The sequence below is a fragment of the Rhagoletis zephyria genome, unplaced genomic scaffold (assembly GCF_001687245.7).
Source record: "Rhagoletis zephyria isolate East Lansing unplaced genomic scaffold, Rhagoletis_zephyria_1.1 Rzeph_scaffold_01026, whole genome shotgun sequence".
In the NCBI taxonomy this organism is placed as follows: domain Eukaryota; kingdom Metazoa; phylum Arthropoda; class Insecta; order Diptera; family Tephritidae; genus Rhagoletis; species Rhagoletis zephyria.
In genome coordinates, this window is record NW_016158110.1 from 1 (window position 1) to 17,144 (window position 17,144).

At 37.3% G+C, this 17,144-nt stretch overlaps 1 protein-coding gene across 1 annotated transcript; it reads left to right on the forward strand.

Annotated features, from left to right (window-relative positions):
• The first annotated feature begins 12,248 nt into the window (after window positions 1-12,248).
• On the forward strand, window positions 12,249-16,931 carry ich (zinc finger protein ichor). Its single transcript, XM_017615512.1, has 2 exons — window positions 12,249-12,261; window positions 14,059-16,931. The coding sequence occupies exon 2, from the start codon at window positions 14,241-14,243 to the stop codon at window positions 15,990-15,992; it is 1,752 nt and encodes a 583-aa protein (XP_017471001.1). The 5' UTR covers window positions 12,249-12,261; window positions 14,059-14,240; the 3' UTR covers window positions 15,993-16,931.
• The last annotated feature ends 213 nt before the right edge of the window (window positions 16,932-17,144 follow it).

Below are 17,144 nucleotides of genomic sequence, written 5' to 3' on the forward strand. Positions count from 1 at the left end.
CTAATGCATGAAAATCCTAACCTCAAAAAAATCACCCGTTAGTATAAAACGTTGCGGGTAGGTCAACAGAGTTGTAAGATAATTTATTTATTCACCTATTTTTGGTATTCCGAGCAGGATTTCATTAAAAATTTAAGTGGTTGGCTCTTATATGTACATTGGCTCAAACAGGCGTCCATGAGGTGTTCTTTTAATATTCACAATATTTTCAATTAAAATTTTTTCAAACATTTTTATGAAAATAGTGTTCATTTTATAACAAACCACGTTTTGATCAAGGTTTCAAACTTTATACCAAATTTAGAACAAACAACCAACTTTCAGCATTTTTAATTCGAATTTTTAAATACTAGGTTGTATAGGCCAACAAATTTTAATACAATATATATAAAAATCAAGTTATGAACGGCTTAGTAAATTATTTAAGGATACCCAAGGCCAATGTATGTTTGCTGGGCTATCCCCACCACTGTCATCGGTCTAAATCGCTTCCATACAAAAGACTTTAGACACGAACTTGACGCTTGGTGTATGGGGCAAAATTTGTCAAGTGTACCCGCTCAAAATTTTATGTCACCGATTTCAATGTAACTTTGTATAAATGTTGCGTTATTTGTTCACAACATTTTCGCAAATAGAGGAAGGTTGCATATGTGCGCGTAAAAGTTTGATAATTTATACATTTCAGCTCAAGTACAAACTTTGTAATGTTTATAAAGATTCTTATTGGATTTTTTCCGTTCTTTACGATAAAAATATTTTGAATTTGAAAACAAAATGTTGGTGCGCCATAACATTTAGATGTTTAAAAGAGCTCCGACGACCGATGTTACCACGCAGTTATGAAGCAGTAAGCGGTCAGCGGCGCAGCGCAGGAGTTCTCGGTGTTGTCATTTGTTATTTGGTTATGTAATGAAATCGGCTACTCGCTGAAATACAATTGAGCGTGTCACTGAAATATTCATTTTTCAATAAGTGCGTCCGTAAAACAAAGTCGATATTATCGGATGACCACTTTTTAGTCTAAACGGTACTTAATTTTATATACAGATATCGTTACAAAATTATTTCTTTTGTTTAATTTTTTTTGATAATTATTAAAATCTTGAGCAGACGAATATCATTTGAGATGAATTATCGTATCGGCAAAAAAATGAAACAATGATATCTTTTAGTCCCTGGAATCGTTTTGGCTGATTCATCCGTTTTTCCAGCGTTTTCGCAGATTGTATATTATTTTCAGTTGGGCTAAAAAAACTAGTCGTTCTGGCAAGTTAAGTTTTGCCACCGCATAAAATGATTGTGCACTCAAAATTTGATTTTTGACGATGCCTGAAAACTTGCACGAGCGGCCAACCTTTTTAAATTCCCTCCTAGTCCATTGCATGGACTTTTTCCATGCGCTGTCGCATGGAATTGCCATTCTGCTGGAATATCAAATTCTTTTTCATGATGCAAATGTTGCGCTCCATCTATAAAATAAATTTTTTTTTGTGCGAAATCTAACTTTTAAAAACTGCGTTAAAATTTTTTGTAATTCATAGATTGCAATAGTATCATGCTTGAGATTGTCTGATTGTCTCGGTAATAAACAAGTATTCACAAGCACATAGAATTCGTGCAAATTATCTTTGAGTAGGGTTTTCTTTAATGTTGGATATATTGTTTGATAACCTTAAATATTAATTTGTATTAACAAATGACAGAGCAAACAGATCTTAATGCGTCGGTGTGGAAGAATATAATATTTTCGCAAAAAAATTTATCAAAAATCAACGCCTCTTGAAACCTACACTTTATTATACTAGAATTTGATGGGCCACAAAACTGCGCCTTTAGAAGTTTTCTATAAATTTTAAATAAAAAGTTTGTTGCTGTTGTGGAAATTTGTGGAGTTGCTCTAGATCCTTCGAAATGTTTGTGTTTAAGTTAACCTTTTGACAGATGGTATTAAACTCTTTGCAAATAGATTTAGAGCTTTGGTAAATAGATTTAAACTTTGGGCAGATAAATTTAAACTTTAGACAGTTTGAATTAAACTTCCATCAGGAATTCCAGCTACGAATGTCTTTCCCATATGGAGCACGCCCTTCATCGTACAGGGTAAGAATTCTCAGAAAGCAAAAGTTTATTTATATTGAGTAATTGTTTGTCACACAAAGGGAGGGAGGCCGACTCAGAGCGGCGATTGTATTTTTATTCGAAGCTGTTTTCCATACACTCGGAGGTTTGCGATTGTCTGCCGAGATTGGTTAAAGAAAACGCCCTATCTCAAAATTTGGTTGAAGAACCAAAGGTTTCAAAACACCCCACATACATATCTAAGCTGCCGATGTATTGAATTTACATTGCGACGGGATATTTTTAAACCATTTTCTGATTTAGCGCGTTCTTCAACCGAATTCTTAAATAGGGTGTTCTTGAAAAAGTTGCTGAGGTAGGACGTTTTCGAACCGGCTGCGGAGGTATGTAGGCCGATGTTCCATGCATCCGTCGATATAGGCTGCAAACTGACGTCAGTCAGGAAGCAAGCTCGCTCTACGCGACCTTAAAAATTCAAGGACATTAATAGGGTAGTGTTGAGAGTTTGGAAACTTGCATGCAAAAAGTTCTTATAGAATGTATAAGAGTAATCATTAAAGGTGCTACAACTAAATACTCACCTCGCCGCAATGGAGCAAGAACAGACCTCTTTGTATCTTGCCTCAATAGGTGATAAAATGCCGTTTCCAAAGAAAAAGATCTAGATCACTAGATGTACTATTAAAATTTATGAAATTTACATTCAATAACGCGCCCGAAGATGAAAAAGAAAACGCAAATTGGGATTGCACGATTTAGAAAAAAGTTGATTTGTTTACCCAAAAGTGTAATGAAATCCTTTTATGGCTCATTTAGTTGAGACGTCAAATGAAACTCAGCACATCCTTAAACCCTTTAATCACAGTCGTAACTCCGACCAGTTTTAAGTTCCTAGAAGGCAGTCGGAGTATGAGATGCTTAGGTGAGCATATGTTAGTTTAACTGTTTTGTAGCCATATATGTAAATAAATAGTACATAGATCCATAGCCTTACCAAATAATTTAAAGTAGACATCAATTAAGATTTCAGTTCTGCTTTAGAGTTTTCCGTCAACTTCTTGTTGTACATGGGTGAGATCCCTGAAAAATACTGCACTAATTAATAAATCTTATTGGCTGGCTAATTCTTAGCAATATGCATATGCACTTCTCAAGTGCCACACAACAAAACTCTCTGAAGTAATAAGTTCATGGCAGCCAAATAAAGCTCAACTCGCTTGATGCATCCAACAAAAACTGCTGCGTAGTTTTCTAAACTGCAAATCCACAGCGCTATAAGTCGTAGGAACTCTCCATGACATACAACCATGCAGAGGTTGTAACCAGTATGACCAGAGAATCACAAAATTGAAACTAAACTGACTTTATAAAAGGTTAGAAAAAGTAAGAGGCAGTAAAAAATAAGCTAAATAAGACAGCACTTTTTTGCCGAAAAATTTAACAGAACTTATACAAATTTATTAAATTTAGTTTAAAATTTTGTTGTCAAAACTTCCTTGTAGGCCTTAAGAGGCCGGTTTTCTGATCTTTTAAAGCGAAAGAAGGGGAACATTTTCACGAAATATTTCGTCGTTTAAAGTACAAAACCGCGTATCGTCATTCTGCAAAACCGCATAACTTACTTTGGCTGCCAAAAAATGGATTCGCCCACGCAAGCTCTTGGCTCAATCCTCATCCATTCGTCCTGAAATACACAAGCCAGAAATGCGATTTCTTTATAAAAAAAGATAACCATTTTGAAATATGAGTGTTTTTACTCCCTATAAAATAATTTATGCAACCCCACATACGCGGTTTTGCATTATCTTGATACGCGGTTTTGCATTTTGTTGTTACGCGGTTTTGCACTTTAAGCGACGATTTAATGATGGCGCAGTACCAATTAAACTTTGCTCCAGACACACTGAGACAAGCTTGCTCCAGTTCTTTGTTTATCATCTAATAAAGATTTCGAAGATAAGATGTTTTTCTATGAAAATTTACCATTGCAATTCAATTAATCTTTTATCTTGGCTGCACAAATTTCTCATTTGGACATTTATATGTCTTATAAAAAGGTAGCCAGGAAAAAGGCACGAAGCTGGACCTAAAATTCCGAGGCTAGAACGAAAATATAAGTGTTAAATTTAGCCTCAGAAAGGCTAACCTGGTCACACTGGTGGTAACTACCCTAACATTTGTTTCGTGAAAAAATTTTTGTGTAAATATATTCATCCTGGTCATATCATCTCACTGAGTCATTCACAGCTTTGAAATGAGCACAAGTTTAGATGGACGTTGGCAAATTTACCGGTTCACAAATGCGCTCCTTCTCCCAATTGGCATATGTCTGGAGGAGCTACAAGCCATCAATCTACCTACAACTATTTATTCGATGCTAATTAAAAAAGCATTCTTCGAGACATTGGTGATTACTCCAGATATGTTTAGAAATAATCCTAAACCATATTTTTCCACCATAGATGTTTTATAAATAAGTATGTACTTACGTGGGGCCTACAAACTACAAAGACTTGCCTTTGGACTACGCGGAGTTTTTCAGGATTTTTTCGTACATTCTTTTAAAGTTCTTGATACTTAATCGGCACATTTTCGAGATTTTTCATGCTCAGCAGTAAGTTTATAATATATGCAGATCTTAACTTGGTTTTTTATTTATACCTGACTGGGAGTTTTCTATACAATATCCCTTTTGCACATAGCACCTGGCTGGTTTTACATGCAATAAACATGTTTTGGCGGTGGATACGATTTCACACATTTTCCAACATCTAAGGTCTATTATAGACCTTGATTACATAAATTACTAATTCTGGCGCTGGAGAAATTATTTTAACAATAGTAACATTCGTCAGTACAGTAAAATCTTGACTTGGAGGGCCGGTCCTGGTTTCGGCGAAAATAATCCTAGCAAGCGATCTTTAGAAGCACCAAGAGCACTTAGGGTGTAATGGTTTTGCAAGTATAACAATTGATATTTTAGTTCTCAACCAAAGTCACGACCCTCCTTAAACATAAACAAATATTTTCATATTGCATTTTCCAGGCGTTAGAATCTTGTGAACAGCACGTACTCTGTCGATAATTATGTACTACATAATGTAGTGGAAACTAGGGATCTTGGAGCGATACGTCAACAGTCATTCAAATTTTATATTGTCTAAACTCGTACTGAGTTCTAGGTTTTATTCAGCGTAATATCTCCAATACGCCGCTGTCGTCCGTTCACATTAGGAATACCAATAATAATGGGATAATTTGGAGACCATATGACCAATTTTCAATTAATAGACTTGAAAAAGTTGAAAAAGTTTTCCTGAAACATGAAAATGTTTGAGAATCTTGTTCCACCTTACGATTCTAGGCTTTCGTTAATTGATTTGAGCTCTTTGTAAAAGAGAAGAACTGTCCTTTCCTTGTCATATATCTACAACATAATTAATAATATCACTGATTGTCCAATTTTACTTGCGCGGATAAGCTTTAACGTAGCCGCTACGTAGCATATAAAAAGCTAAAATCGTTGGTTATTTTCTTATTTCTGCTTTTACAGATAGAAATCCAAACATCTTATTATTTGTTATTTCTGCTGAAGGCGGCGGCTCTGGTGTAATGGTTAGAAGTGCGCACTACCATCCCGCAGGGCCTGGGTTCGAGCCCAGTATGCGGCCAACACCAAAATAATAGTAATAATAACAATTAATAACGTTAGCCCCTCGGCAGGCAATGGCAAACCTCCTGGTGTATTTCTGCTATGAAAAACAGCGTCTCATAAAATTATAATCACCGTTCGGAGTCGGCGTAAAACTGAAGTTCCCTCCCCTTTGTATGACAAAATCAAGGCGCATGCGACAAATCGGAGCAGAAGCGCGGCCAAACACTTAGCAAAAGTGTAAATGCCAAAATATTATTATTTCTTGCTGAAAATAATAAAGTCGATATTTTACGTTTTTCGTATAAAATACGTGCTCTTTGATTACAATTATTCACATACCTTTACAATTCCATTCACATGGCTTGAGAACATTTTTAGAGGAAAAAAATCAATAGGGAGGAACATATGCAAAAAAAAAAATTTACAAACGCACATGAAAATTTCAAATATATGTAAGTACATTAGGGTGGTCCAAAAAGAGTGAAGTCGGAATTTTATTGCGCTCACCCCATAGGATTTTTCTATGTCGAAAAAATATACCCTTATTTTTTTATTNATTAGGGTGGTCCAAAAAGAGTGAAGTCGGAATTTTATTGCGCTTACCCCATAGGATTTTTCTATGTCGAAAAAATATACCCTTATTTTTTTATTTTGAAATCAAAAAAGGTTCAGCGCTCAAAGTTTTCCACATATTTTATATGGGGAAAAACAACTTTTCGTATAAATGGTATGGAATACTTGTAAATCAATATTTTCCGATCCAAAAACTCTGGTTCTCTTCAGGAGACTTTCAATAATACCCAATTGTTTATTTAACCATTTTTTAATACTAACGACTTTTTATTGGTGCCCCCGTTGCATTGTTTTGGGGTTTTGCCGTTTTTTACGGACCTATAAGTTATAGTTACTATAAAAAAGTGGTTAAATAAACCATTGGGTATTATTATAGGGAATCCCCTGCAAAAAAGCAAAGTATTCCGATCGAAAAGTATTGATTTTTAAGAATTGTATACCATTTCTACGAAAACTGTTTTTTTCCCCCCATATAAAATACATGGAAAACTTTTAACGCTTTGAGCGACTTCTAAATATTTTTTTATTTCAATATAAAATATTGGGGTATATTTTTTTGACATAGAACAATCCTAGGGGGTGAGAGCATTAAAATTCCGACTTAACTTTTTCTCATGCCTTTTTGGATCACCCTAATGTACATACATATGTAAATACAAAATCTAACACACCTACTTTTTTAACATTCTTTACGCTCCAACCCATTTGTAAAGTAGTATAATTATACATGCATACATAAGTATGTATGTATGTATGTACATACTTGCGTACATGCGAGTACATAACTGTAAACGTGCAAGTTTACACGAGACTATTTCGTTTTACCTAAACCAACACACTTCGCTTTGAAGCGGTCAATTATAATCTTGATTTTCTTCATCTGCGGCTTTTTCTCATTCTCATAGTTTTTGGCAGTTCTTTACTTAACGGCGCTTTTGATTTGCCGATTGTAGCAACAACTTACCCAATCACCTGCCAACCTATCGACCTGCCAAACTTTTCACTACAATGTACTGTTGATTGCTTATGTGTCGAATATTGTCGGATTAGTAACGGGATTTAGGGGAGCTGAGGCGGAGGAGATGCGGCTATAGCGACTTATAAGACTTTCTTTCATTTCATTGCTAGTACTTGTTTAACAAACAGACATACATAGAGTGGTGATTAAAAGTGGATGAATGGTATTTTGTTTTTCAACCTAAAATTTTTTTGATATTTTTTTATAAAAATATGATTAATGCCTCGACAAAAACCATATAACACACACTTTCAAACTTTATGTAGAACTTGGAAAAATTCCACAAATTTTTATCTAAATTTCGAGCTTTTTAACCAGAGTTCTTATAAATTTTTTGGGTATGCAGTTAACAGGAGTATAAAATTTTAGTAAAATATGTGCAAGTTTTGAGCGGCTAAAAAATCCCCTTGACTTGTAAAAGGTTTTATTTGCTGACGGCTTTTGCGGTTGTTTTTTATATAAATATTGAAATTTAGGAAAACTGGCGTTGACTTTTTATTTTTTTCGCAAACGCTCTTGCGCATACTCTTCCACAAGAAATTTATGATTATATGGAAAGAATGCCAAAACGCCGTCAACAAAAAAAAAATTATTAAAAATGAATGCAGTTCTTTAGCCGCTCAAAACTTGCACTTATTTTACAAAAATTGTATAATCCTTTTAACTGCATACACAAAAAAATTATAAAAATTCTGTTTAAAAAGTCCGAAATTTAGATACAAATTTGTGGAATTTTTCCAAATTCAGTATAAACTTTGAAAGGAGATTTATATGGTTTTTGTCACAGCATGAACGAAATTAAAAAAAAAATATCAAAAAAATTTTAGCTTGAAAAACATTGTAAATTTTAAAAACGAAATACCATTCATCCACTTTTGACCGGCACTGTAAATGTATATATTACCCAGTGGAAAAACATGACGTATGGTAACGTATAAATTCATGCATCACTCTTACAGCCAAGCTGTAAGCAGCTGTTTTTCATGGCAGAAATACACTCCGAGGTTTGCCGTTGCCTTCCGAGGGGCGACCGCTGTTAAGAAAAAAACGAAAGCGCCCTGATTTTCTTAAAATTTTGAACGAATTCAAGTTTTATTTTGCATAGTTTCAACACATGTATGTATGTTAAAATTCCTATTATGGACCATAACCATACAGTGGTAGTGAAATTTGAAATACATTACCACTAAGTGCATAGTGTTAGTGAAAAAATTATTTCACTATCACTATTTTGTTAGTGGTAGTGCCAAATTGTTTTCACTACCACTATGCACTTTAGTGGTAATGTATTGCAAATATCACTACCACTATATGGTAGGTGGATATACATTTTTGAACAGAGCTGTTATAAGGACATTAGACATCTTGGAAATAAAAATTGGGGTTAATTTCTGACACTTTCACTAGAAATATTGTATTCAATAACGAATGGATGCCTTAAGTCCTTTGATCTGGTATAAAGAACTATAGAATCGGCTAACTAAGAAATTTGCACAGATTGCAAACTTTTCCTAAATTTGTAAACTATAGTGAAACATTCATTCCCTTACCGCTCACCAGATAGTGATAGTGAAAATTCTATTTTCAATATGGCGGATGACTTTTTTAAAAATTGATCGGATTCGCTTCAAAGTCGTTTTTTTCGAAATCTTTTTTTTCTGAGCGTAGGTCCCTTTTAACTTTATGTGTCACATATGTATATTTCAGACAGTGGCGGTAACAACCGGCTTTAGCTTCAGGCGCTAAACGGTTATACAACTTAACAAGCAACATTGATGGGCCTTCAACAAGTATTGCTAAAAGTCTTATAGACAACCCAGAAATAATTTTAGATTCCTCCAGCGAAAGCGAAGGCTCAGATGTAGAATCTGGAGACATTAAGAATGACGACCAAATCGTCAACTTGCAACATCCTTCCCAATAGCCCAGATGAACTTTTATATATAAATTACTTGTTTGACAAATTTAATCTTTTTGCATAAATACTTTCCTTCTTCTTATTTGGCGCTGTAACAGACTAAGCGATTTTGGCAGAGTTAAACACGTTAGATTTCAAGGCTGGCATTATTATTGGTTTCACTGCTCGTAACGAAATCATCAGCCTACTTTTTCGAAATTATGACTCCACAGCGACACGGATGCCGATACGCATGTGCTCGGGCTTTTTGTCTGACGACAGGAGATCCTTTGTTGTGACCTATTCTGGACACATTAAGGGCCTGTTTCTTAGTGCGAGTTAAACTTTGTTTGTCGTTTAAACTAAAACAAATTTAAACCTACTTTATACTAAGTTTAAACGCCCAATCTGGCTTGGTTAAACCGAGTTTAAGCTATCAGCTTTTAAGTTGTATATTTGTAGTCAGCTGCCAAAATTTAGATGAAAAGGGGGGGAATTAAAATTGTTTGCGAGATACATGAAAACAGACTCGTTTCTATAGCAGTACATACATTAATAAGCGAAATGTTCATACATAAGATGAAAACTGTGCGCAAGAAAACTAACAAACGCAACTTACGTTGGAGTTTACTTGCATAGGGCCATTTGGTCGGGCAACACACAAAGCGCCTAACAATTTTTTTTAAATTTCCGTCTATAAGCCTTCAGAACTTTAAACGAGAGCGTATCGAAAGTGAAAATAAATGGCTGAAGTTTTGTATCTGCACAAAGAACAAACCGTGTTGCCCTAAAAAACAACCAAACTATGAAGCGGCCTTTAACTCGCACTAAAAAACTTGTCAGTAGTTCAAACCTAGTTTAACCTGAGTTTAAACCAGCACTGAAAAACTGGCATTAAGAGTTTGAATATACTCGTCAGCTGCATATGAAGTGGGGCAAAGAAAGAGACAGTACATTACCCATTTTCACACTGGGTACAAGCATGTTTTTAAATTTACATATACGCACACATATAAAATATATATTACGCACCTAAAACTCTAGTCAAAGCAGATAAGAAGTGAAGCCTTCTAAGCCTCTCTCGTCTTGCGCAGAAGCCGCTGCCATTAAGTGGGGTACACCTTAGTTGGATCTATGAAAGGCGCATCTCCGTTTTTGCGTTTACCGCTGAGCGCTACAAAGTTACTATAGCTACCGTTATTTTGAGTTCGAGTTGCCTTTGCCGTCTTTTTTTCGCTGTCATTAATACTTCTGTTATATTACTTACCTTACGACTGGAAAAATTATGCCACAAGTTGTGGCTTAGCAATGTAGATATACTTATGTACCTTTATATGTACTTACATCTGTGTGTACATATGTATGTGAAATATTCTTCTAGTCTCAAACTTAGCTGATTTTGTTTTTGTTATTTTAATTATTTAAAACAACTCCTATGTATGTATGTACGTGCGTGAGTTTCTGCGCGTGTGTGTTTTTGTTCAGTATTTACCCTGTAGTAAATCGCGCTAGTTCAGAACTAGCGCAGAACTAGCTCTCAGGAGGCGGTACTGGTTCTCGATCTATCCCAATGCAATGCTTTCAACTGTCTCTTTTTACATGACGATGCCCTATGAGGTGGAAATTGCGCCCCTCTGCAGAACTTTCGAACCAGTTCTGCACTGGTACCATTTTGGACAGAACTGCGACAATAAATTTTTTATGAAAAAAAAAATTTGATTATTCGATTTTCTGATATTTTTCCTTTTTTTATGTTCTTTTACAGATTGCATCTTATTAGTTTTTTTTACTTATATTAAATTTGATCATTTTATTTTCTCTTTAATTTTTAAGCGGCATTCAACAATTTAAATTTATTAAATCTTTGAACTCGCGACCAACGATGCTAGAGTCGGAGGTCTTCCTGCTGAGCTATTTTCGTATTGTACGAGAAGAGAGAATTTGCATTTACTTCTCAACAGAGTGCAACTGGCACACCGTAAGTTTCCCGCTCTGCAACCGTTTTTCACTAGTTCAGAGATAGTTCTGAAGTATGTAGTTCGGAACTAGCGCTTTGCCAGACTGTCTCTAAATTTTACTGCAGGGTAGTTCCAATCAGGCACATTTGTATCTCTCTATGCATCGATCGCTACATTTACACATACATACATACTTATGTACATATATATATATATATATACATATATGATGTACGTAAGCACTACGAGAAAGTTTTTCCTTCCATTTATATGCTAATTCTTGAGATTATGAATATTTTGACCCAAATTCCGACTAGAAATTATTGGACACCGCTGTCGTGGCCGCTGTCGTTATTACTGCAGCTGCAGATGCTGTCGCTGTCATTTGTTCACAAATATGTACAATTATGTAGATTAATACAAATGCATGTATAAACAAATACACATATGTGCAATATATTATTAACGTACATACATAAATACATACATTATACAACACCACCGCCTGATTTTTATTTATTTGTAGTTAGGTGAAAAATACAGATATATCTACCATTCTGTATGACATGTATCAGTGTCATGATGGCGCTGTGGCTAAGTGCTTAAAGGTGCGTACTACAACTCCGTCGGACCTGGCTTCGATCTCTGGTCCGAGCAACATCCAAAAATTAGAAAATATTTTTTCTAACAGCGGTCATCCCTAAGCATACAATGGCCAACCTCTGAGTGTATTTCGGCCATGAAAAAGTACCTCACAAATCCATTTACTTTTCGTCCATCCATTTGCGTAACAACGTAAAGACGCACACAACTAATTTTGAGGAGAATTTAAGCCAACCATTTAGCAAAAGTCAAAGCTCAAAAATATTGTTATTCTTATCAATATCAGGACTGTTACTTAGGGTTGTCAAACACATACAATTATTTTATAATCAATTCCTTATATATTTGAATACATGAGTGACTTAACAAGTAAAAACTATATACAACACAATTATTTATCAGCCTAAACGAAACGTACTTTACCATATTAAGCGCCAACAAAGTTCCCGAAAAAAAAACCACAGGACACGAAAATGTAAATCTCGAAAAATCCCGAAATAATTCCCAATCCTGCTGGAAACCCCCCAAGAAGATCCTGAAGTGTGGCAAAAACATATTTCGGGTTTCGAGCCATTTAATTTTTAGTATTATCGTACACTGTGAAGCATAACTGCAGACCCACTTCTCTTCTTCTTCTTATTTGGCGCTGTAACTACCTAAGCGATTTTGGTCGAGTTCAACAAAGGACGCCAGTCGTTATTCTTCGGTGCCACCTAATGCCAATTGGAAATTCCAAGTCCTAGCCAAATCCTTCTCCACCTGGTCTCTCCTGGTCTTCCTCTGCTACCACCAGCTGGTTCCGAGTTGTATACCTACAGAGCAGCAGTGTCGGTGTCATAGCCAAGCCAACGGAGCCGCTGCATTTTAATTCCCTGCAATGCTTATGTCCCTTTCTTTGTAAAGCTCATACAGCTCATCGTTCCATCGTCTGGGGTACTTGTCATCCCAACGCGTAAAGGCCCGTAAATCTTTTACAAAATCTTTCTCTCGAAGACTCTAAAAGCCGCCCCATCAAACGTTTTCATTGTCCATGCATCTGCGCCATACACTAGCACAGGCATGATGAGTGACTTACAGAGTGTGATTTTTGTACAACAGAGAGAAGAGTTTACTTCTCAATTACCTACTCCGGTCAGAATAGCACTTCTTTGCGATAGTGTTTCTGTGTTGAATTTCGGTGCTGTCATTATTATTGGTGTTATTGCTGGTTTCCAAGTAAACGAAATTCTCTATTTTATCGAAATCATAACTCTCAACAGTGACGTGAATGCCAAGGCGCGAATGCATTGACTGTTTGCTTGATGACAGGATATACTTCGTCTTGTTCATTTTCTTGGCTTCCTTACCCAACTTGGAAATGGAATGGCAATTGCATTAGTCCGAGAGCTCGAAAATAGTTGCATCGTGTCCTGGAATAAAACTTTCCAAATTTCAAAAGATTTCAACGTACTGATTCCGAAAGTAAGGACTTGCCGCCTTTTCTCCTGGCTGAAGTCCTTGGCAAGTCGGCTTGAAAGGGAGGATTTTTCCAAAATATCACGGTGAGCTTGGATAAGGTTTGAACCAACCAATTTTTTTCCACATTTTCATTCTGTCATCATAACCAAATGACTTGAGCTAAAAATGAGAATCTTTTATGTAAGTATTCGAAAGATATCTCAAATATAATATTTCATAAGATAACTTTTCTAACTAATTATTCTACAGTAAAAATGTCGGACGTAAAATCTTCGTCTATCCATTGCCAATAATATTTATTTAACTTTATTGTAAAAGTCATTTGCTTGAGCTTCAAAATTTGCATTGATTTATTACACTGTGGACACTATTGAATTTCAATTAATTAAAATGAAATAGTAAAATTTGTTTCGTCACGGCAATACACAATCACGCTGCTCCGCCGTTAAAGCAATGTTGTAGTGTGCTTGTGATGAAAGAGAACAGTAATTTCAGTGTTCGCATAAAATGAAGCACAGTGAAAGGAGAACTGTACACTATGAAGACTCTGCAAGCGAAATGTTTTGTGCTCGCGTTTAGTGTATACACAAATGTTGAAATTTCCAAAATTAGTACGTAGGCTAGATGAATTTAACTTTAAGCAGTAAGACACTTGAATTATTATTTTTGTTTTTAATTTTAAGAAGCATCCTTTGTCCGTTAAAGTACATTTCAACAAAAACTAAACACCTTTTTGCATGATTTTGAGTCAAATACTCTATAAAGAGTTCGCTGCTTAAGTCTTTTGATTTCTGTTTTTTCTCTATACTTGCAGTTTTCATCACAACTTCAAACAAGCTAATTCATGCGACATTTAAGCCCGGAAGCGACACCTATACCCAACGAAAACTCTACAAATTTCCTGTGCACACCAGTTGCTGAAAAAAGGATCAAGCATATTTTTCTCTTGTGAGCACAAGAAACAACAAAAATCACTCATATGCGCCACAGAATACGATGAAGTTTTACAGCATGAACGGACCAAGCGAATCTGAAGTTGAAAGTCTACTTATGAGTCCATGCTGGGGTCCCACACAAAACGGTAGCCAGGATCAATACCTGCTTGATGGCCATAAACTGCTGCTCGAACATGACCTTGACTCGCTGCCCAGCGATTCCGAACAAAAAAACTCGCTAGATGTGCTCGACAATCTGCTATTGAATACGTCCTCACTAAATGCGCTTTCCGATCTAAAACCACTACCACCGTTCACCGGCTATACGGGGCATTTGTCCATCAATGGCATCTCCGGACACCATTACCATGCGATCGCACAGAGGCTACCTGATGAGAGTAACAACAATTACATACAAAGTGCCTACCAGACGAATCATTCGACGACGTCGACGACGACAGGAAACGCCTCCACAAGTATACAGTTGGCGGCGGCGACCTCGGGTACATCACCGCTACCATCGATGCAGGGCAGTGGTGCTGGCGGCGGCGGTGGTGCCAACAGTCATGGCTCTTCAGCCGACCATAACATTGTTTCCTCGTCTACTTGCCTGCCTGAGAGCGTGTTAAGTCCGGATGCGGACGCCTGTCTGGGTGATGTAAAACTCTTTGCGGATAGTCAATTAGATAATAAGCTGTACTCGATGGCCGACAGTTGTGTAATGTCGGCAGCTAATTCGGGTAGCCTCGGTGGCGGCGGCAGCGGAAGCAGGAACGGCCACAACGCCAATGGCATGGTTGGCGGTGGTGATCATGGGCCAGATTCGATGCACAGCGGCGTACGCATTTACACTGATGCCAAAGACCTGTCCGAGTATGTAGATATGAACTCAATTGACGATATTGCAGCCATAATTGGCTCAGCGATAGCCGATACCACAGTGCCCAACCAACTGGATAAGGATGATGGCAATGATACGCGTGATTCCTGGATGGATCTGGATGCGTGGATCGATGGAAATTGTATACAACAGGATGGGAAGCTACTGGTGTCACAACAGGATACGCTCAGCGAATTCATCTTGCCACACTCACCCGTGCACCCGAGCAGTTCGACGCTACAAAGCTTGCTGACGCACGGTTACATGCCTTTACTGCACAACCGACTGCAGAATGGCCCACCACAACAGCAACAGCATTCAGCCAATACGACGGCGTTAAAAAGTGAAGCGCCCAGTTCTACCTCATACTGTAACGAGCTGCCCACAGCGTCGTCTACTTCCAGTCCACCGGGATCCGTGGTGTCAACCACGGACAATCTGATGATCAATCCGCGCTATCTAACCAATCAACATCAATACCAAGTCACTATGTCGTCGATGAAGTCCGACGGTCTCTGTAGTCCCGACATGCTTGGAAATTATCCACATACGACGACAATTACACCCACCGGCACACCGAAAACGAAACGGTCACGCTCTCAAAAGAAATCCAGTCAACAGCAACAGGCGCAAGCGAACGCACAGTCCAACAGCAGTAGTGGCGTTCTCGGACCGCAACAACTTAACGCAATTTCACCATCCTCCGTCAGCTTTAGCGCCAATGACCTTTCCGGTTTGTTGGGCAAAGAGAAACCCGTACATCGGTGTAGTATCTGCAATCGAGGCTTCCTCAACAAGAGCAACATCAAGGTACACCTGCGAACGCATACGGGCGAGAAGCCATTCCGTTGCGACGTCTGCGCCAAAGCGTTTCGACAGAAGGCGCACTTGCTCAAACATCAACAGATACATAAGAGAATTGGGCGTGACTGACACGATGCGCGCGAGGATCACGAACAACAACAACAAACTGTTGCCGTGATGCAAGCCAACATGCGAGCGTTCAAGCCCAAATCTACAAAATCGTTGCGTCTAAGAGTGAACTGAATGTGTGTAAGTGTGTAAATGATGGCGTTGAAGGGGTAGCTGTAGCGTGGCTATCTGAAATGGTTGCCGGGCTGGAGCTATGCCCACAGCCGACACACATCAACACTCTCAGAGGCAGCGTAGTGTTCATTAAAGGTCTTGAAACGATAGCACAACTGGAGTGTAAGAGTGCAGCTGCTGAGCGGGCTACAAGTCAACTCTCAGTCAATCAACTCCAGTGAGTGTTTCGTACTTCAATGTCCTTTAATGAGCATGTGCGTGTTACGAATTCCTTAATAAGAGCCATATTCGACAAAATGAGGTAAGTGTTTTCTGCATATTAATTTGACTACACTTGACAAACACTTGCAGTCCATTGGATAAGAGTATAATCTTTTGTAGTTTAGTTGGTAATGAAAATACTTTGATACAATTTCATATTCATAAGTGGTGTTGTTTTTGGAATACGCGACACGCACTCAATATTTGTTATTCGTTGTTGTTGGTTGCTTTTGATCTCTTTAGTTTTACTCTTTGTTAGTTGAATCTAGTTACTTAGTTGATGAGTAGTGGGCTGGAATTTATGTACATATACATATTGAATAGGGGTAGGTCCCTCTAAAAATAAGTCTAGAGAAATATATTTAGAACATTTGAACCAGATAAAAACTATTGAAATTGTAGCATTAGCAGGCAAGTATATTTATGGATAGCAAAAGTTCTAAGTAAACATCACTTGGTTTTAGCTTTGAAATTTGTTTCCAATTTATGTTAAAGACTTGGTGTATGCAACACCCAAAAATCCAAAAATCTGCTATGAAAGCCAGTACATCTCGTAGACTTCCTACATCCTCCTTTTCCTGCCAGTTTATTTTGTAGAAGGTATAGTTGCGTTGTTTATATGTGTCCAACAGATTGAAGTGGAAATGTGAAAAATTGAATACTCTACGAGAGTGCCAAATCTGAAGCGTTTTAAGCTTTAAAAAAGCTCGGCCTTGAGTGTGGGTATTCATTTTACTCAATTCAATGGTTTCCCAAAATCAAGCATGGCCAAAACAT